Source organism: Manacus candei, unplaced genomic scaffold (assembly GCF_025592945.1).
Source record: "Manacus candei isolate 608988 ecotype Guabito, Panama unplaced genomic scaffold, ASM2559294v1 h1tg000027l, whole genome shotgun sequence".
In the NCBI taxonomy this organism is placed as follows: domain Eukaryota; kingdom Metazoa; phylum Chordata; class Aves; order Passeriformes; family Pipridae; genus Manacus; species Manacus candei.
Window position 1 is genome coordinate 1,108,217 of NW_026138075.1, and position 20,895 is coordinate 1,129,111.

Consider the following 20,895-nt stretch of genomic DNA (forward strand, 5'->3'; position numbering starts at 1 on the left):
CACTGTTTCTACAGCAAGGCAAGAGATGCTGTGTTACTTCCTCTCTATTACTGGCTCTGTGTGACATTTTTAGCTTTGCAGCAACCTCAGGGTGACTTCTTGTTATGCCCCTTCTGCCACATCTGAGTTTTCAGTGCAAAAATTCATGAGAAACCATCAGGGAAGTTCATCTTTCTTACATTCTTCACATTTTATGAAAAACAAGTTGGTATTAGTCAGAAATGGTGGCAACATGGCACTAGGATAAGCTACTTTTATTCTCTTTGTTTTCTAGAATATACAATTAAGCTCAACAAATTTCCCATCTTTAATTTTGATGACTTCAAGTTCCTGTGTGTCAGTGCTGTGAGCTCCACCACTACCTAGGCCACTCCCTGTGCTCTCAATGTATGGACACACAGGTGCATGACCAAAGGACTCAGAGATTATATGGACATCACTAAGGTCAGAAAACTTAGCAAAATACCAGTTTTTTTCAGTGCTGGAAGCCAGCCCTATGGCCAAATGAAGTTATCACAAAGTTTAAAAAGAGATGAGATTTCAGTCTTCTTTATAGCCTTGTGGTTTTGGGGATTTTCCAAGTTTTTCTTAATAATCCTGTAACCTTTTCTAATTCACACCCTGTTTCCTTTATGGTTGAGCCAGGGTGATGCTAAAGATTTCCTTATATGTAACACTTTGCACAACCTTGGTCTCATGCTCCATGTGACAGAATTTCCCATTGTTACCCTAAGGGACTAAGTGCTCACAAAATTTCTGCTTCTTGAGCATTTGAGGACTTTTCTCCAAAAATGAACTCCCAGAAACATCAGTGTTCACCCCATTCTAAAAATAAGGACTATGGCTAAGGTGCAAAGTATAAAAGCCCCATTCACATTTTTATAACTAAGTTTCTCTGTTAGGTTAATCTAAGACATTGGCAAGCTAGAACAGCTTGAGTGCCAGCCTGATTGCAATACTGACATCTCATGGCTAAAAGAAGCAGCTCCTACTGCTTCTCCTTTTTCTCCTCTTAGTCCTCCTTCACCTACTTTTCCTTCTTCACCTGAAACGTATCCATTTCCCTATGTATGATGTTATTGTGAAAGTACAGAGTATTGCACCCAAGTGGTAGGTAACACATTTAACCATGGTCACTTCACTGTGACTGGAACCTTCATTCACTTCAAAAAAGCCAGGAATTGGTCTTCTTTCTTTTGAATCTGGATTTCTACAGCTGGTGTGACAGTCAAATGCTCAGCATCTTTTGAAAATGAAAGCACTTTAAGGTGTCTCAAGTCTGGCACCCAAATGATGTAATTTGCAAAAATCGGTGGTGAGTTGTAAAAATAATTGCCTTAAACTTCCTTTTTTTCCTCCCCCCACCCCAGATATGGCTTGATACACTCTCTGTTGAGAAGAAAACTTTATTTCAGCTGGAGCTGCAACAAGCCTTTAAGCCACAAAGAAAACCTAGGAGACTTGAAACAGAGTTGTGGACGTGAAATTTGATTATGTGCAATCAGCTTCTATTCTAATGGAAAGGTATGGTTTTTTTTTTCCTACTGTATTGCAGTGCTGTAAGAGGATTGATGAGGTTTACCAATCCCACTGTAAATTTTTCTAGTACTGTATAATACCTTGAAATAACAACTTCAGTTCAATAGGTATATGATTGTAAAGATAAAATAATGGCATTTAATTGTAATTTTTTTTGAAAGATAGTTTCTCCTTCCCTCAGATTATTTGAATGCTCTTTATTTAAAATATTAGTTTGATTTGTAGGCTCTGTATGTTGTAATATATAGTATTGTTTCTGTCTTTTGAATGATTTTGCGTAGCATTATTTTAAAGAAAGCAATTCACTGGATATTGAAATACTGAGTAGCATCAACTTTAGAAGGGGAAACATCTGCTAGGAGAAGCTGCTACCTACAACCCTCAAAGGCTGTGGACATTATTTTCCATTGTCAGAGTGTTCTAAAGAGTCTGCTCCTGAGAAGTCTTGGCAGCCTTTGCTGGAGTAGGCAGAGGATTTTCAGACATACTGAAGACATGCATGAAGGAGCTCCTTCTGCCTGAAGGGGTTTCAGGTGTGCATCATGGGCATTACTTCCAGAGGAAAAATGATCTTTGACTGTTATGACCCATCCCAGAAGGAGAGGGTAACCCAGGTTCTTATTAATAAATCCCTTGGGGTGGATTAGAGTGAATGATTGGTGTTTGTAAACATATATAGGATTTATTTTAGAACAATTTGTTTCAAAGGTAAACAGGTATGTTGCCATTTTGGGTGTTATCATCTGTAGTAATATAGCAATATTAAAGCATCTGTAGTAATATAGCAATATTAAAGCATCTATAGCAATATAGCAACATTAAAGCATAGCAATATAGCATTTATTAAAGCACAGCAATATTAAAGCACCTATAGCAATAAAGCTATAGTGCTATTAAAGCATAAAGTAAAACATCTATAGCAATATTGTAACATTAAAGCATAACCATCTATAGCAGTAAAGCATTATGAAACCATAGAGATAACACTTAAGGAAACACATAAGGGAGAGAAAGGGAAAGAAAGGATAAGGGTGGAAAGATGTATATAGTCATGTCCCAGTGGATCCGGTGATGAAACCTGGTAGTTGCAGCTTTGATGTCTGCTGATTGAAGTGATGGTCTTGATCTGTTGGGGGAGAAGGGGAGAGGCCCACCAAACTCAAAGATGTTATGAGTTATTATACACTTCCACCACAGGTGGGAACACCTTGTACCTCCCCAGGCCGGGGAGTTTTACAATTGATAGTGTCACAGGACATGTCATGAGTCTCTGCATCTCCTGAGACAGTTGCAGTTGCCTGTTGTGTCAGCATCAGTCCTGGTCCATCATGGTCTGACATTTGAGATGCATAGCCCAGGCTAGATGCACAGAGTTATCATGTGAAGGGGGGACATTGGCATGATAAGAGGGATTCTCTCACCTTGCAGGATTTGCCTCTTCTTAGCCTCTTCCCTTATCTGGAAATCCAGTTTGTAATTTCAGGTGTGCATCTGCACCCAGGATAGTTGGACAATGGCACCCAGTTGTCTGATCTGAAGGTCCTTTGGCAGTATTTAGGGAGGAGTGGGCTTTTCTGGGTGAGCAGCTGCTTCTTTTTAGTTTGTAAAAGTCTTTTGGTGATCTTAGAATGTGTAAGGCATTAACTGTTTCAGTTTCTGACACTGACATAATTTTATTTTGCTTCATGGGTGATGGTAAAGTGCATTCCTTGTTAAAAAATACCATTCTGTGCCCTGATGAGAAAATCACCACTTAAGAGCAAGGAAAAGCAGCAGTTGGGTTGGGATAACATTTATTTGTCTTTTAAAGGAGCAGGAAAAGCTGTTTTAACACAACAAACATTTTGAAGTCTGAGTACACTGAGAAAATCAGACTTCTTGTTCAGTAACTGATTGAGGAACCTCCTTCATAGGTGCTAGAGCTCCACCTACAGTCACTGCCAGTGAGCAGGTTGGGAACTTCTGGTGGTCATTGGCAGTAAAAGTGGTCATGGTGTGGTTTCCTTAGGCACGAATAGAAAGTATGAAATTCCCAGTAACTCTTCCTCTAATTTCTACAAGTTTTTTTCCCCTAATTTCATTGCTCAGTTGATGTGGCTGTATTTGGTGGGTCAGGAATGCTCTGTGCTGGACCCCAGAGGCCTGGCCCTGTGGCAGCACAGGGTGGAGGGTGTCCTAGAGAAGACCTCAGCTCCCTTTTCTGCCCATGTGCCCAGGGGAAACCTGACGTTGCAGGAGAGGCGGGCACTTGCCTGGGTTCAGACCTCTGCAAAAACAACTTGTTCCATACATTAGCATAGGGAACATACAGAACAACAGGACTGGTGGGTTTAAGGCACTGTGGTAGGGACTGCTGTGGTTTTCCACGCTTTGCAAAAGACTGAATATTTTGTAGGTGAAAACTGAATAAATCCCCAGGGTCAGTAGGTAGAGCGCCTTTGAATCCTTCAGTGTGTGGCCCTCTTCTTTTTCTCCTGCTGTGGCATCTGATCCCATAGAGGAAATACAGAGCAACAAAGCACTATGTGGTGGGGTTTTTTAATAATGACATAAAGTGAGTGAGAAAAAAAGCTACTGAGTGAAGAAGACTTGATCTGGATTTTTTCTAACTGTATGTCTTATTCCTTTGCCTGATGTCCTTGAGTTGGAGAATTTGATGTCTAGGTTGCTCTGAAATAAAAGCAGAATTGCCTCTGTAAACTGTGGAACCACTATGAACTGTACTGTTACAGAAATTACTTGAATATGGGGAAGAATATGTGCTGTTTAACTGTCAATTTTTGTCACAGGGAACATTTGCCTATTAGCTAAACTTCTTCCTCAGTATTGATGTTCTTGCCATCAAACAGGACCCCCAAGTTCTTTTCTGCAGCACTGCTCTCCAGCCTCTCATTCCCTAGTCTATACAAACCAGTGGTGTCCTGTCCCAGGTGCAGAATTGTTAAATTTCATACAGTTAGTGATTGCCTATCTCCCTAATTTGTCGAGGTCTCTCTGCAGGGACTCTCTGCCAGAGAGGGAGTCACAGACATAGAGAACCCATCAATTGTAAAAACATACATGCCTTTCTACAATGCAAGATGGGGGACATGGGTTAATGAAGATATTGGGGGAGAGGGGATGTTCTTATCTTTTTGAGGTACCTCACCACTGAGAACTGCTAGGCGCAGAGAATGGTACATGGGCAGCCTCAGCACATACAGAACAGAATTGAAAGCATTAGTGTACAGAGATTTGGGTTCTCATCTGTACTCTGACAACACATAACTAGAGGGCCTCAGCAAGGCCTCCCCTTCTGTGACTCAGCTGATGTTTCTGTTCAGTGAGGAAAACCATAACTACTGCTTGGTAAGGCTATTCCATAAGCTTGGTGATAGAACAGCATAAAAGAGCTGCTCTGCACTTGGAACCAACACTCACTGCAAGGAGTGCTCTACTGAAAAATTAAGACATTCCCACCTTTCCCCTGCCATGTCAGAATAAAGCAGAACACTACAGCATAATTGTTGATCATCATCTAACTACTAATGACACAAAAATATTTCAATAGATTTGCCTGCAACTGGAATCTCTAAGTCACCAAAGGATCATTCCTCCTTCATCTGAGTTTTGAACTGTTTTCACTTCCAGTCACTGAACACAAAAGAATGAAAAACACAATCCCCACCCGTTATGCGAATTACCAGCATTATGAGATGCAGGAAAGCTAACATTTGCTGGTAAATAATGCATTGTATGTCAGACTGGTAAGAACCCCAGCTGTGATTCAGTGTTTTGCTTTGTTCCTCATGAAAATGGTCTCACTTTTGAAAAGCTGTCATATTTATAGGGGACTGCAAGGTATATTTTGTTACTCACTGAAACTATTACTTATGGGGATATTTCTGAAATCAATTTGGCTGTCAGAAGACTATAGTTTATACTATGCTGTATATGCATTATGAAATCCCATCGGTAGATTTCCTTCTGGCACTTGAAACCAGTTTTGTAGGAAACAGCTGATAGAAAAGAAAAACAGATAAAGTGGGGGAAGGTGAAGGAGACCAGGCATCGGCTTTCATTGCTCTAAGTATCAAAAGCAAGGAAGAAATCTACAGTGACATATTTACATGAATCTATAATGACATGTCTACGTGCAATGTACAATTCATACTGACCACACATCACAAAACTAGGAGGCAGTGAATTGTTGTCTTCTGAGCAAGGGAAAAGCCCTATATTAATTCTATTTGGGTGTGAACTACTAAGAGGAGATGGAACTCTACTCCAGTTTGGCATTATGCTTGTCCTGACCATGCATAAAAATACTGACTGTAATGGGAGAGGCATTTTCCTGACCCACTCTCTGTCCACCACCCCTTTCAGAGGTGTCTGTACACAAAGACCATCCATCAGAGTAGCTGCGTTCTCTTAACTTTTTCCTTACAATTCATGTGTCATTTTGGTTACCATATGTTCCCTCAAATACAGGCATCAGCATCAGTTTCAGCAGAAGTCCTTTCAGCAGAAGGACTGACTGACTATCCTTCAAGAAAACTTGCTATTTGAACTGATTTGTCAGGAGGAATCATCACCGCTGTAAATTTGATCATAAGGAATCATCCAGCTGCTTTCTCACACACTCTTCCTGATTCTCAGTGTAAGCTTAAGCAGACACAAGGTGAAAGAACATTGCCTGTGTAAGACAACTTTTCTTAGCAATACTTCTTCAGCAATACACCAAGCCTTGTTTTAATTATCATAAGGTTCAAGAGGATGCTTTGAGATAGTCACTGCCTGCAAATTCTGTAAGTGAAGCCATAAAAAGCTGTGCATTGTCTGCATTTCCTTCTATCATTTCAAGCTCATGTTCCCCATTACCTGGTTCATAATCGACACCTTCTCCTTCTTTCTAAAGAGGATGGTAAAAGCCCAGCCTCTTCATGTATTTCTACAAGGCTTGGGTCAGAGCACTAACTTCTCTGCTATGCAGCAAGACAATAAATGACCTCTGGCCTTTATGTGACAAAAGTGATCTAATAAAAGACTGGAGCCATCTGAAGTCTCTACATCAGAGAGATCTACAGTCTCTGCCTCATGAGCAGTGCTACCCAAGTTGTGTTCCCAGGACATGCAAATTACAGCTGGCTTGTCAAGTGCTGATGACACATGAAGGCAAAAGCAGCATTTACCAACTTTAACTGATTGAACACATCAGTGCAATTAGGGAGTTCTAGGCTAGCAACCTCAGGGAGTGTAATTTCTTTCCAACAGTGAGTTTCATCCAGTATTTCGTGTTCTGATGTAAAGTGCAAATGTAATATCAGGTACTATTGAGCAGTTTCATACCAGTGCTTCTATGACCTCAGCAGTATGAAAATACTAAGGAAAAACAGAGACTAAAAGCCTGTAGTGGTAGGAAACCACACATGGTTCTACAGGCCAAGCTTCTTGGGTTAAACAGAGCATTTTCCAGAGCCTAAAGTGGTGGGGAAATGGTGAGTGACTTTGGAAAATAAGGATGTGGAGAGAAAGCTTGTCTAATGGAAGAAAAACAGCACAGAGCTAAGAAATAAACTGTGGTTCAGCTCTTCCAGTGCTTCAGTGCAACATCTTTGACCTCTTTACCTCATCTGTTCTCGAGAGATTATGACTGCCACCACTTAGAAAATCTGACCTCACTGTGTGTTAGCCCAGTACTGTGACCTGCTCCCACCCTACCATCCAGCTCCAATACAGACTCTACTCCAACCATCTGTGTTGAGTAGAAAAGCCACTTACTAGCATACCAAATGAAATAAAATGACTCCTGAGTCATGTGCGTTACGACACCTTTAAGTACAGAGGTCACCACTAGATTACAAGCCTTCTGTTTTCGTATGATCAAGTTAATGGTCACTGCCAGAAGCAAGACATCCCCCCAGACACTTTGTGGTTCACCCATATTCTAACTAATAACGATTTGAACATGAGGTTCCAGCAGGAGAAAGGATTTTGCTGAAATTACAGTATAGAGATAGATTAATGGGTTTAACACTGATTAACAGTGGAAAAGAAAAAATAAGAGTGGCAAGACAAACTGATCCATCTGACACTAACTGCTAGAGTCTGTGGTTTCTAGGATAGAAGCTTCCATATACATAATTTGTATATTTGACAGTTAATTATATCTACATATATCACCAAGACATTCACAATTACACAGAATAATTTGAGGCATTATAACTTAAAAATATAACAACAGTTGTGCTAATTTGTCCCCTTTTGAATACCTTCATCCCTGAGCCCAGGCCTGAATTTCCAAAAGTAAATTTTTCAATACCCAAAGTGAAAACAACACAGCCAGCAAGTGTTAACTCCTTCAGTGGAGCAACTATAACTTTCCAAAGAAAGATCTTTATTGTTTCATTGCCTAGATGCTATAGAACCTGGCTGATTCTATAATTCTACGATTTGACTTTGACCTGACAGAGGAACGGTAATACAGGACAAAAATTGTTGTTCAACAACACTACTTCCCCATCATTAGAGCTCACACTCCTGAAAGATAATTCCAAAAATACAGAAAAAAATAGATTTTAAGATATGTAAAGAAATTCAAGGGTCAGACAGCTCCTGCTAGGGACAAAAATCAGATCTTGAAGTTCTGAGAAACAACATTCCTCATTCTGCCTCAAGTCGAGGTAAGACAGGAAGAATAAGATTTCCAAACGCAGAGTCTTGAGTTATGAAGTATCCTGAGGAATGTGCGTGTGCATGCTGTAAAGAGAAAAGCATTTGTTAAAGCATAATTCCCTGTAGCACTGACATAATTTAAGACTTCAAGGCTTCTGCAGCATTAATTATTTATTTCTCCCAGTCTGCTCCTCAATTCTGATAGTGAAATTCAAACCCAGCATTTTAGATCAGTCACACTGGAACAGGGCCCACCACGGCAATTAACTTGGACAGTCCCTGCTGTTCTTTTCAGTAAATCCCATGGAGGTGGGGCTAGTGGTAAATCAACTTCTGATTTCTCTCCTTTGCCTAGACCCCATGTTTCCACTCCTATCTAAAACAAACTTAGGTCTTGATTTGTGACAGCTACTGCAGAAATTGCCAGAATTGTGCATGACTGTCCCACAACCTGAGCCTGCACGTACAAATAACATGTGACCAGACACATTTTGGTACAACATGGGACACCAGCATTCTGCTCACAAGACATTTATGCTTGTTCACCTGAGGGGGGCAGTTGCTGTGTAAGATGGCTCTGGACAATCTTTGTGAAATCCTACATACCCCTTTCCTGTTAGTTTGCTAACTTACTGGACTCCGGCAATTTACGTGGCCTGCATATTCCTTCCTTCCACCACTAGGGAAAAGCCTTACTGGATATCCATTTAGATTGAGCCAGCAGCATACCCTTGTGGTGATCAAGGCTAACCAGCACAGTGGGCTGCATCATCGACAGCACAGCCAGCAGGCCAAGGGAAACTATTTGAGTTCAGTTTGAGACAGAAACCGGAGGGAGTTCAGCAGAGACACAAAGAGACAGCTGTGGGGCTGGATGGAGCTCTTGACATCCAAGGAGATGGCCTTTCAGTATCTCTAGATGCAGGGTTGCACATCTAAACCAGGGCCAAGCTAAACCCTGACTGTATCAGTTTACCTGCAGTGCAGCCTTCTGCTGTGCTGCAATGTGCTGTTGCTCAGCATGATCACGGAAATCCTTGTTCAGAGGTGATCTTGAAAGTGCAATGCTGCAAAAATGAACAAGATGGTATGATACAGACCACAGACAAAACATGTGTCCTTGCCATTCTAGCCACAGATTCCGTGACTTCCTCAACTCACGGTTTATTCGACTCATGGCTTGAAAATTGGTAATTACTATTTGGAATTACTACTTGTTCATATAAGAGAAAAAAAGGTAAATGGAGTGACTATAGCTGTATCATTTGAGACATCATAAACAACTTATGCCAAACTACACCTAAAGTGTGTAGTGGATTTTGCTCATGGGTTGAGTCCTACTGAAGTCAGTGAAACCACTGGGGTGCAGCATTAGACAATGTCAGCAATTTTTCAAACAACAGCTTGGTGCTTTCAGCACTACTCAGTCACCAAGTGACTGTTCTAAACAACTGTGATAAACAGAAGCACTAAAAAGAGTTCTGCAGACTTCAGTAAAAGAACAGTTCTTTGGCAGCTGGGCACCAGTTCACTACTTATGGTAAAGGAGTTTCTTGTTGATGTTAACTGAAATAATTATCCCCTATTGATAGCTGGGAGTACCTGAAACTGATTTAGCTTATCTATCTCAGTGCAGCATATGTAAGGTTTCAAATTCAAATTTATAAATGTTTTTTCTTGTCTTTTAGATCTTAGGACTTGTCCACCTTCTTAAGCAAAAAAAAGACATAAAAAGCATTCCCAACTCTATAAAAGTAATGGATGTAAATCAGTGAGCACTGCCATTAGAACTGTATCGCAACACAATTCACAACTACCTTTGAAATTGTCACTGCAGACGTTCTGAAAGCCCAGCTCTCCTCAGTCACAGAGGAAAAAGTACAAATGACAAGGGATCCAAGCAAACTCCTCAACTGAACTTTCCCAGCAGCTCCAATGTCAACAGCTGATTTAGTAAATGAGTTTTTGAAAAGCAGCCATGCTCTTGAATGATCTTTAGACAAATCTACGCCTAAATGCATAACAAAAGCTAAACAATTCAGAGGATTGTTGCTTATGACGAATATTAAGATCAAGCTTCACTGATGGAGAAAAGTACTATTGAGTTTATTTAAAACAATATTTTCAATTATTTTGAAGGTACTTATTTTGCATTTATTCTGTACCCTCTAACTTTTCAATATGATTTCTGTAGATAATCTTAAGGCTTCATCGTATGCTGACACTTTTCAAGAGAGGTCTTCTGTTCTTGGATAGACGATTCTTGTGCCAAGGCCACAAATTATATTAACTCATTCACCCTTACACTGTCCATGCCCCTACAGTGCTTTAGGTAAATCAAGCTCTTTCAGTCAAGTCTGCAGAATTTTTATGGTCTCATTTCTGACAACTCTGTGGTCCGAGACCTTTGGCACAACACCAAAAAACCGTCAGCTTCTCAAAAATCACACAACAGCCCACCATGCCAAAGCAGAGAGCTTGACTGCTGCACTGTAGATTGCCCCTGCCCCCACGTTCAAAATTAGTAAATTCTAATTATGCTTACTAGAATATAGTGTTATTTTTGCCTAAAGAAAAAAGAAAGTAAACCAGCACTTCCTGAAACTCTCAGACTTGTAATGACGTATGGAAACACTGTTGCCAGGAGTCAGGGGTTGTACATAAAAGCACGATATTCTGATTCTTATATCAACAATTTTGCTTGAATAATAATTGCATATAGTTACTATTAATAATTGCATATCTCGCTTAAGAAATCTAACTCAGGCAATTTCAAGTATTATGCACGCTTTTTCAGATTATGAAAAAAAGCAGCCCTCAGACTGCACTGCACTCACTTCATGCTAACGCAGAAGTTTGAGTATCTCAAATTCTCCACACAAATTACTGCATGATTTTCTAGTTACTGATTTATGACAAAAATCTTATCTTTTTGCCTTGTATGGGAGAAATCCCAGTAACAGCCCTTAAATTCAGATTATTTCACCTTATGGTGTAGAGTTATCCTTACAACACAGCATCTTTTATGAGATTATCTGCAGTAACATAAACTGGCTTTGTCTTGCACACAGGGAGTTTCAAGAATAACTTGATCCTTCTGTAATTATTCTTCTCTAAAACACAGTATCCTGAACCTAATGGTCTGCTACTTCCACTCCTTATAGCATTTTAGCTTAATAATTAAATACTTTCTCAGTGCCTGCTTCCTGATTTTGCTTTATCATAGACTTTAATACACTTGAGTAAGCATATCTGCTTCTCCTATTCTCAAATGGAAATTAAGTAAACCTAAATTCAGGGTGTGTAAACAATTTTAAATACTAATATGTTCCTAAAGAGCCATATCCCTCTGCCTTGTTATTAAGGATGGTCAGAAAACACTTCTAATAAGTGTTTGTATGAGTTTACAGCTCACTCACTGTTTGCTTTTTTCTTTTATGGAATCAGTGATGCCCAAAAAGGTCTAAGAACATAAAATACCTGGCTCCAGGGTGATTTGTAGAAGACTGGTTTTGCATAAGTAACTTTCTCTTCTCCTTGTCTAGTTCTGCCAGGATTGCAACCCTATTTTTATTCTGGAAACCTGGTAGGAATGACAGAAAAATATTAGAGATATTTATTTTATATCTGTAGCCCAACTCTAATGTTAAGGAATTATAAATCCCTGTACAAAATTACTTTAAGATAAATACACTAACCTTCCAAGCTTTGTACCCATTTGAAAAGGCTATTCATAAATATGCTTTATTTCTCCTTTTCTCATTTTATAACATGCAATAGCTTCCATAAGCTATCATGCATATTAATACATTTTAAAATAGAGGCTTCTAACTCAAGTTAGATCCTACCCCTTCCCACGACAGCTCTGGAGCTACAATCAAGGTACACGATCAAATACTTGTCTTCCAAAAAAAAGATAAACTTACCAGGTTGCAGATTTAAAATGCAGTCACTGAATGTTCAATTCAATGATAACAATGGAGTAATATACTCACAGGGCCTAATTTCTCATGTCAATGAACTCAAACTATAACACAAGTACTATGTATGCAACAGGTAAGAACAATCACTAAGTTTGCACATGTGCTTATACAAACACTTACTGTCTTTCATTCAATCTATGCAGAAAGGTTTTAGTATATATACACACTGATGTCTTTATATAAACACACAACCCTTATTGTGAGGATGATCGCGATGCTGGAATAGAGAAGCAAAATTAAACTGTCTGTACAGAATACAAGAACATTTGGTTTGTAAATCATTCTCCCAAAGAGACCCTGTATATTACAGAAGGGGTCAGGAACTAGAGCATTCAAAAGTGCTCAAAATAGCTGGCATCTATGTATTTTTCGAAGTTGCCTTCTAAATGAAAATGTGGCAAAGCTACTGTACTTACACAGGATTCTTATACAAGAAAGGTTCTCATTGCAGTCATCTCCTTTACTTCCCCCATACAAAACGTCAAAGTCATTCCCATTGGAAACTGCTGTGTGTTGTGCCCCTGCCCTGAGCACTGTTTTAGTGACAGCACTAAAACGTGGTAGCCCACAAGCTGTTAAGGCCAGACACTTAAGGAGAGCATTAGCATGTCAAACTAAAATGATTTATTTTCAGTAGCTGCACTCAAAGTTCATTCCCTTTGAGAGACCTTCTGTTCAATTACATAACCCAGTATTCCTTTCATCTGAATGGCTCAATGAAGGAGACAGTTACCAGACAGAAACCTTCAACTCTATGTAATAACTTGCATCTATACTGCCTTGCTATCAAATCCTCACCTTTCTCTTTTACCATGCCTAACATAGGCACCCATGTGCCTCAGTGTCTCAGGAGCTCTTAAAAGGAGCAGAGTCTTTTGATTACATATTATAGTGGTTTTATGCAAGGTCACCCATAATCATTTTTACATTTCTTAACAGATTTTTTTTAATTACATTTAATTAACTGCTGTTTTTTCTGTCTACTAATCTCTCCCTCCCACATGGCATTAGCTTCACTTAAACTATTTTGTAAGTGCATAGATTCAGGTCTTCAATGTTTCTCCGTTTTTCAGGTATTGTACATTATCTCTTCTTTTGAAGACCTTGCAATTGCAATGAACCTGGAACATTAAAACACAGTTGAATGTGTGGTCTAAAACATAAAAAGGCTGAGAAATCTTGCTAACAAGCTAGGATTCAACATTCTGAGCTGCAGCTAGCCCAGATTTTACCGTCTTGTAAGTTCTGGAGACAATGCCTTGACAGGATGACTGAAGCACCTCTAAGAGGGTCTGAGCTTAAGCAACCATGTCTGTATGCTCATTCTACACAGTTTTCAACCAAAAAGCTTAATACCTGACATATTACTCAGCAGCCTTCTGCTACTGCTTGCTTACCCTGAACTGCATAAATCTAAATGCATGCTTGGAATTCAGATGATACAGTGATTGAGGAAAGAAAAAGGAGACAACTTTTTAATAAAGGTTGCTGTAAGCTAAAAAAGAAAGACTAAATGTGCTTAGATTTATCATCAAGCAGATGGTATGACTCAGAAAGGCTTGAGACATTTTAAATGCTGTTTTTAAACTGTGATAAGAAACTGCTGAAGATTCTCACTGTTTTCTATTTTAATATGAATCTTGTTACAGTATCTTATGGCAGAAACTCTAGAAGGATTCAGAAAAAAAAACCCAAATATTTTTTCTTCCTTTTCTTACCTATCTACTAAGAGCTTTGTGGTGGGTTTTTTCGCTTGTTGTTTTTTTAAAGTAGCATTTTGCTATAAAATTCAGTGACCATCGGCAATCTGCTGTGCTGAAAAAGTCACTTGTTTAAAATTTTTTAATGGTAAGGAGAAAAAGCCTGCTTGAGAAAGTGGAGGAGCTCATTCAACATGTACATGTTAGTGCTTCTCAGCTGAGCAATGTGAAGTTCCTACAGGTGTTTTAAACTTTTCAAAATGCAAAGCAAAACCCTTCATTTAAAAGTTAACAATGGAGGGGGTGGAACATGAGAAAGCCATTTCATAGAGAAAATCTTGCATCCTTACAAAATAATTAATCATATCTGGCAATATATAAGCAAGACTTTAATTCAGATTGTTCTCTGCCCAGGCACCCAAGACAAACCTGAAACGCCTGTAAAAGTTTCCTACTTCAATTATAAATAGAGTAATTTTTCATCTCTTGATTTGATATGTCTGTTCTGCTTTCTAGTACTAAAAATGTAGACGTCCAAAAAACAAAAGCCATCCTTAGTACAGACCAGATTCACATCTGTGAAAGAAGTGCAGATTTTCAAACACATTAACTTCTTAAAAAAGCTGTAAGTTTTGACTTCCCTTGATTGGGCTGAGTTGCACTACTATTTTGATTTTGAACAGTTCATGAATATTGCAGTTCATTAATATTCTTCCCTGCTTTGCAGACACAAGAGTCCTGACACAGAATGACTCATTCAAAGCAGCTAAATAGATTATTGGCAGTGTCAGATGTCAAACTGAGCACCTAGATTCTCAGATTACTCTTTAACGTAGACAAAGGAGGTCATTTAAAAATTAAACCCTTCTGACACCTCTGACATCAAGCATTGTACTCTGCAGGAGCCTAAAGACTACTTGCACCCATGTTCTGCACATGAAGGCATAAAATCAGAGAAAGCTGAAACCCTGCTGAGTGATACTGGCAGCTTTATGAGCTCACAGCAAGTTTCACTTTTTAACCTAATCCTAACACCTACTCTTACCACCCTATCTCACCAATATTATGTCAGTTAGTTCTAACTAACTCTGCACAGCAACAAACAGTATTACCTTTATCTTTTTTAACTTCTTGCTTTTCATCACTTCCTTTCCCTTGATTTGTTGGTTGCTTCAAATTCACAGTATATGTAATTTTTTTCTAAGATGCATTATTTTTTATTTGTCCATAGATGTGTAACAGCACAAATATTGCCAAGTATTGCTGCAGCAGCAGTGTATTCCTGAGTACCTGGAAGTGATTTCTGTAACTTAGAAGGTGACTTCCATCCCTCAAAGTATACCACTCTGGTCTATGAGCTCTGGTCTGGACAACACACAGCATGCAAGAATCCATTCCATTTCTTTCAAGTGCTGTAGATAGTCTCATGCAATCAGTTCCATGTGGCACTAACAGCCTGCAGTAACATTTTTCATTCAATTCTGCTGGTTTTGCTGCACTTACATGCAGCTCCTCCTCAGGAGTGCTCTCCTAAGAGGTCAATGTTTAAAAGGAAGTCCAATCCGCAGAATCTTAACCTTTATAGTCCAAGTCTGTAATCAACAGAAAACTCAAATTAACTCCTAAGAAAATACCTGGTACTGATTAAAGGGACAGGATTAACTTGGTACAAAAAATTACCAAAATGGTCTACCTGTGTAGAAGGCTAATGTTTAGTTCACCCCTACAGTTCTGCTTGAATAAGTGCTATCATTCATAACCCTTCTAGTGAGCGTTTCAGTAATTTTCTTCCTTTTGTCCACAAACAGGAGAATGAATTGACTGAACAGTACTAACACGTGCCATGAAGCAAGCTAAAAAATGTAGTGTTTGTCTTAATCATTTTCACTACTAGACTGCATCTGACCAAGAAAGAAACCCTGAACTGTTGTTTGTATTTACCTGTTCCTTTCTAATTTTCGTAGTTGTACTATTTATAGCCTTATTTGGTAATTAAACTTGACAGTGTTTCTAGAATGCTTAGTACAAACAATTTTCATATGGTAATTACACAGTGAGTCTCTAAAGGATATCTCAAATATAAAAACAGATTCCAAGGCTCTATTAAATTATAAGACTCAGGAATGTGGAAGGAAGCGAAGATATTCTGGGACTAAAATCCCATCCCATCCTTCACAGTAAACCAACCTGTATGAGAAAAAGCAGCTTTTAACTCTCTATGACAACATTCTATTCCTTGACATGATGCTGACTTGTTATTCACAGAATAAAGCAGGATTTACCACTATGTACCAAAAACTTCTCAAGAGTTAAAATTTGTGAACAGGCAACTATCTGCAATCTGTAGCACTCCTCTTCCAACATTTCACAAAAGCTCAATATCCATTCCAAAAACTACCTTCTTTTTGTCAAGTAGCAAGTCAAATGTGTCTTTTGAGACACATAAATCTGGTACCCCTCAAAGTATCATCCAGCAACACCCAGTTTTGCAGGACTGCTTTTCCAGATAAGGACTCACACACAGATGTGCATGAAGAAGTCTCTGGCTGCTGGGAAACTGAACCCAGAATTCATTTCCCATAACCAAGTAAGTGGAGAGCCATACATGAGAAGCTCCTTTTTCCTCAGCTCTTCTATGGAGGACAAGCCTCAGAGTCCCACTGAGGTTTCCAGAAAAGACCTCTAGAGGGCGATTTAAGACCCTCCTCTGCCTTTAACACAGGTGCTTCAGCTGGATAGATGGACCATTTCCATGTTTTTAACGATTTTAAGGATGCAATCCAGATGCATCTTTGCACGAAGAAACATTTAATTGCAAGTTAGCATTACGGTTTTAATTGGCTTTTCCTCCTAGGCCTGGCCACTTTGTCTATCCTTGGACAGATATTACTGCCTGGGTCTTGCTGTTCCCATCATGACCTGGAACGCATCTGACTTCTGGCTGCTCCCTGATGTTGACTGCAAGTCATGTTCAATACCAAGTGTTGGAAGCATCTGAAATAAGCTTCAGGAAATGATCACAGGACCACAGGCATGGAAGATACTTTTTAGTGCAAGCATGAGAGTGTGTTCAGTAATATAGAGCTCCCTAGCCATCAGTGGTCTTTTTCAACCCTTTGATGTGTGTGTGCCTTCTCCCAGAAGGACTGCTGCCATTCTGCTGCTTTCAGCCCCACCTCTCTTCCCTATCCTGATAGTTCCATTACATAAAATTACAGTTATGGTGACTTCACAACATTTTGCACACAGACTTTTCCCTTGAATACTTAAATTAATTAAAACCTACCTTGTCCTGAAGGATTTGCTGCCATCCTTCAATTTTCAGCCCTTGTTTTATTCAACTGTAGTTCAAATCTTTTAACCCCCACAAATATCTGCAAAACAGGCACAACGTAAGATAGACACACTTCAAAAGAAGAGCCTGGATTTCATTCTATTAGAGATTTTATAAACATGGCAACTGTCAGAAAGCATAAGCCAAACACCGCATGCGCACTGCTTAAAATGTATTATACAGTTTATATTGTTCTGATTGGAACCTTCAGCTTGAAATATCAAGAGCTGTGCTAATTCTTTTTCAGAGTCTATTAATTTCTATTAGTAGCAATAACAATTTCTAGTAATTTCTATTCTAGTAAGAACAACCTTTAGAGTTATTCTGGAGTCACACACGGTTTTCCCAACTGAATTTCTTCCTGACAACAGGAATGTCAGATTACATTTAAGAATCACATTAAACCACTGTAGTCCTTAAATGCTAAAGCCTTTGAACACCTCGGTTTAGGCTCCAACTCAAGAAAAACTGACTGTCTGAGGAGAGGCAATTTAAACCCTGGATACAAGGCCAGCCGAAGGTGGCTGCAGCTCTGGCAAAACAAAAAAGGAGCCTGTTCCTCTGCCACATGTCACCTCGAGCCATCATCAACTTCTGCTTCCATCAAGGTGCCCGGCTGTGAAGGCGGGTGGCAAAGACCACTGGCTGAGCCAGCCAGGCGGAGGGGAGGGACGAGAGCGGTGAATCCTACGGGAAACCGAACCAGGAGCCTCAGTCAGACTCCCACGGAAGACCGGGACGCTGTCACGCCTGGACCTGCGGGTCCCGGGGCAGCGCGCTGGTCCAGCGGGGCAGTACTTCAAGGGCAATATTAATTAAGCGCAGTGACAGCGGTCGGAACGCGCTTATCCAAGGACCAGGGACGACCGGACCCACTCCTGCCGCTGCCTGCCTCCCCCAAACCTCGGGAATGGGCTCTCCCGCTCGCCTTTCTCCCCCGCCCACGACGGATGAATAGACTGTCTCGTCCTCGCCGGGTGGGCGAGGATGCTCCATCCGGCCGGGATGGATACCTGCCCTCCGTTACCCACCTGTCCGAGGGCTCGGTGCTCCGGCTCCCAGCAGCCCCGCCACCCTCACCCGCCGCGTAGCAGCCCCGCGGCCATTTTACCGCGGCTCGCCCCGCCGCCGCGCGCCCGTGACGCGCTCTCTGCGCGACGGCTCCTCCCCATCCGGGTACCTCCCGTCCCTGCCCGGAACGGCCGGGCCCAGGGATCGGGGTCGTGAGGGGGAAGCAGGGCCGCGCTCCAGGGATCTCTCCGTGCAACCTGAAGGCTCTGCTTTCCTGCCTCATCCGCCCGGGCACGGGAGCAAGCGCGAGGGCCTCACCCTCGGGTCTCGGTGTGGCGCCTCCAGGCAGCAACACGGTTAAATGGGAAAAAAATACAAGTGGAAGGGAAGGGGTCACAAAATCACTTAGGCTAGAAAAGACCTCTTGAGATTGAGTCCCACCTAGGACTGAACACCACGTTAGCTAGACCACAGCACTGAGTGGCATAGCACCACATCCAGTCTTTCCTTAAACACCTTCAAGAACGGTGGCTTCACCACCTCCCCGAGCAGCCCATTCCAATGTCTTAATCACCCTTTCTGTTGAGAACTTCTTCCTAATGTCCAACCTAAATCTCCCCTGGCACATCTTAAGACTTACGTCCTCTCATCCTGTTACTGGTTGCCTGGGAGAACAGGCCGACCCCCACCTGGCTACAACTTCCTTGCAGGTGGCTGTAGAGAGTGAAAAGGTCTCCCTTGAGCCTCCTCTCCAGGTTAAACAACCCCAGAACCCCCGACCTCCCTACTTCTTTTTTTTTTTTTTTTTCCGGAGTCCCACACTTTGAATACAGCAAGAATATTTGGCATGAATTTCAGAAAGGTTTGTTCGTGGAACTACTGCTTTTGAAATGTCAAGTAGCAGGCTTATTGGTGAGAGTATCTTTAATTGAGTGATCTGGTCAAACCTGGAGGATAAGCCTTGGTCTTGTAACAGCAAACTGTGACTTTTTGTTTATGTCCTCGTGGTTAAAATCAGTTTGAATCAAACCAGGCTGAGTAGTGATTTGAACTGTGGCCTGTAGTAGCTGTAGCTCTCATCATACATAAATAAAATCAATTGGTAAGAACTGCAATAAATAAATAATCTAAAAGACTGCAACAGATGGGGCCAACACTGACCTCTTGATAGCCAAAAATCAGTCACATTGCCTCTTTCAGTTCTATATGCAGGGGTTTTTTAGGGCACTAAACAATTTTAATTACATAAAGGCCTTTTTTTTACCAAATTGAAAGACAAGTACAGGAAATCAGTTATTTTTTTTTTTATGACTTAGTTCCAGGTGTCTCTGTGTAGACACACTTTGGCTTTACCTTTTTAATATTAAGGTTTTGATGGTAGATGTAACAGGCATTTCTGAGCAAATGGCACTTTTTTATGGTAAAGGAGATATTGGATCTGGTTGTCAAACCCTCTGCACACTGCAGAGTAATTTCGTGTGCTTCCTCTTTCTGTAAGTCCATATTATAAGTCTATTATAAGTCCATAACCTCCTCACTCTTCAGGCCTAAAGTGGCATAATGGCTTATTAAAAACTGTAGGTTTAGTTACAATGGAATTATTTATATTGGTAAAAGCATACATAGGGTGTGCCTGGTGCTAAATGCCACACTAGTCCATTAGCTTGGACAATCAAATGTTGAAGGCAATAAACCATTTCTTAAGGTCTGCTGCAGCCAGCTATATAGATGATGAAGAAATAAATTACATTTTGAAGGTGTACAGAATGTATAAAAATCCTGTCAGTATCTACACTAATTGATTAATTTGTCTTAAAATAGTGTGCCTTAGTATTATACACATAGATTCTGTGAGACAGGCAATATTCTGCTACCCAAGTGTGCTGTGTGTCCAAGCATTTATGCTTACTTTTCAAACACTAAATGTAAAATTAGAAAAACTGAACAAATTTATATCTGGAAACTTGCAATGTCCAGATGTAGAATTTAGTTACCTGGATTGTTGGCCTGGTAAAACCAGTGTGCCTGTGTGTGTGTTTGTCTGGGTGGGTGTGTGTGTCTCTACCCAAACCAGGGGACAATCTCAGGGAGTTTTCTGTTTGCTTTATAGCTATGTTAATTAATACTGTGGAAAGCAAACATTGCTGCCATTCCCACATACGAGTATTATTTTCAACTGTTCTCTTTGCATGAACAGCTGACTGAGCACCTTCCCTCCTCCTGATTTTCATGTTTCGTTTTGTTTCATTTTGTAATTTCTCATTGTGCCGTGAGAACTGTCGTATGTGCTATTTTTTTCCCCTTTTAATTATTCTCTTGGGTGATCTGCCATCCATTTTATCTAGATATCTTGCTTGTTATCCTTAACTGCTGAGAAGCATTGCGAGTGGAGACCAGCGCAGCACCCAAGCCAATAATCCTAACTGGTGCATTTCTCTGCATCGTCATGAGAGGACTGAGGTTGTTAGTGATTCTAAAAAGCTGTAGTTTGAGACAGGCAGGCTAAGCTGCTGGGCTCTTTCTGGACACAGCTAATGCTGTTAAGAATTAATTAGTGGACAGTGGTCCTTGGCTGGGGCTCAAGGAAGGAAGAAGTAGCAGGGCGAGGAGGAGGAATCATCAGCAAGGAAACTCAGGTGCAGAAAAGCTGACACTCGTTAATTCTTTGTTTCGG

The 20,895-nt window shown here is 40.5% G+C and overlaps 1 protein-coding gene across 3 annotated transcripts; it reads right to left on the reverse strand.

Annotated features, from left to right (window-relative positions):
- Positions 1–7,870: 7,870 nt before the first annotated feature.
- INIP (INTS3 and NABP interacting protein) lies at positions 7,871–18,350 on the reverse strand. Of its 3 annotated transcripts, none has more exons than XM_051789503.1 (5): positions 18,242–18,350; positions 17,163–17,250; positions 11,674–11,776; positions 9,170–9,260; positions 7,871–8,277 (listed from the first exon to the last, which is right to left on the reverse strand). In XM_051789503.1, exons 2-5 carry the CDS (start codon positions 17,185–17,187, stop codon positions 8,182–8,184), a joined length of 315 nt encoding a protein of 104 aa, XP_051645463.1. In that variant the 5' UTR covers positions 17,188–17,250; positions 18,242–18,350; the 3' UTR covers positions 7,871–8,181. The 3 variants fall into 3 exon arrangements, with proteins under 3 accessions (XP_051645463.1, XP_051645462.1, XP_051645464.1); XM_051789502.1 differs by lacking the exon at positions 18,242–18,350 and adding an exon at positions 17,786–17,897; XM_051789504.1 differs by lacking the exon at positions 18,242–18,350 and adding an exon at positions 15,380–15,468.
- Between the last annotated feature and the right edge of the window lie 2,545 nt (positions 18,351–20,895).

What these genes read in the sequence shown, in the direction of transcription:
- INIP (XM_051789503.1), bottom strand. Translation starts at nt 17,187, where the DNA reads ATGGCAGCAAATCCTTCAGGACAAG. An exon ending in AGCAAATCCTTCAGGACAAG is followed by an intron (nt 11,777 to 17,162) that starts GTAGGTTTTAAT and finishes CATTCCTACCAG; the next exon opens with GTTTCCAGAATAAAAATAGG. An exon ending in AGCAGAAGGCTGCACTGCAG is followed by an intron (nt 8,278 to 9,169) that starts GTAAACTGATAC and finishes TTCTCTTTACAG; the next exon opens with CATGCACACGCACATTCCTC.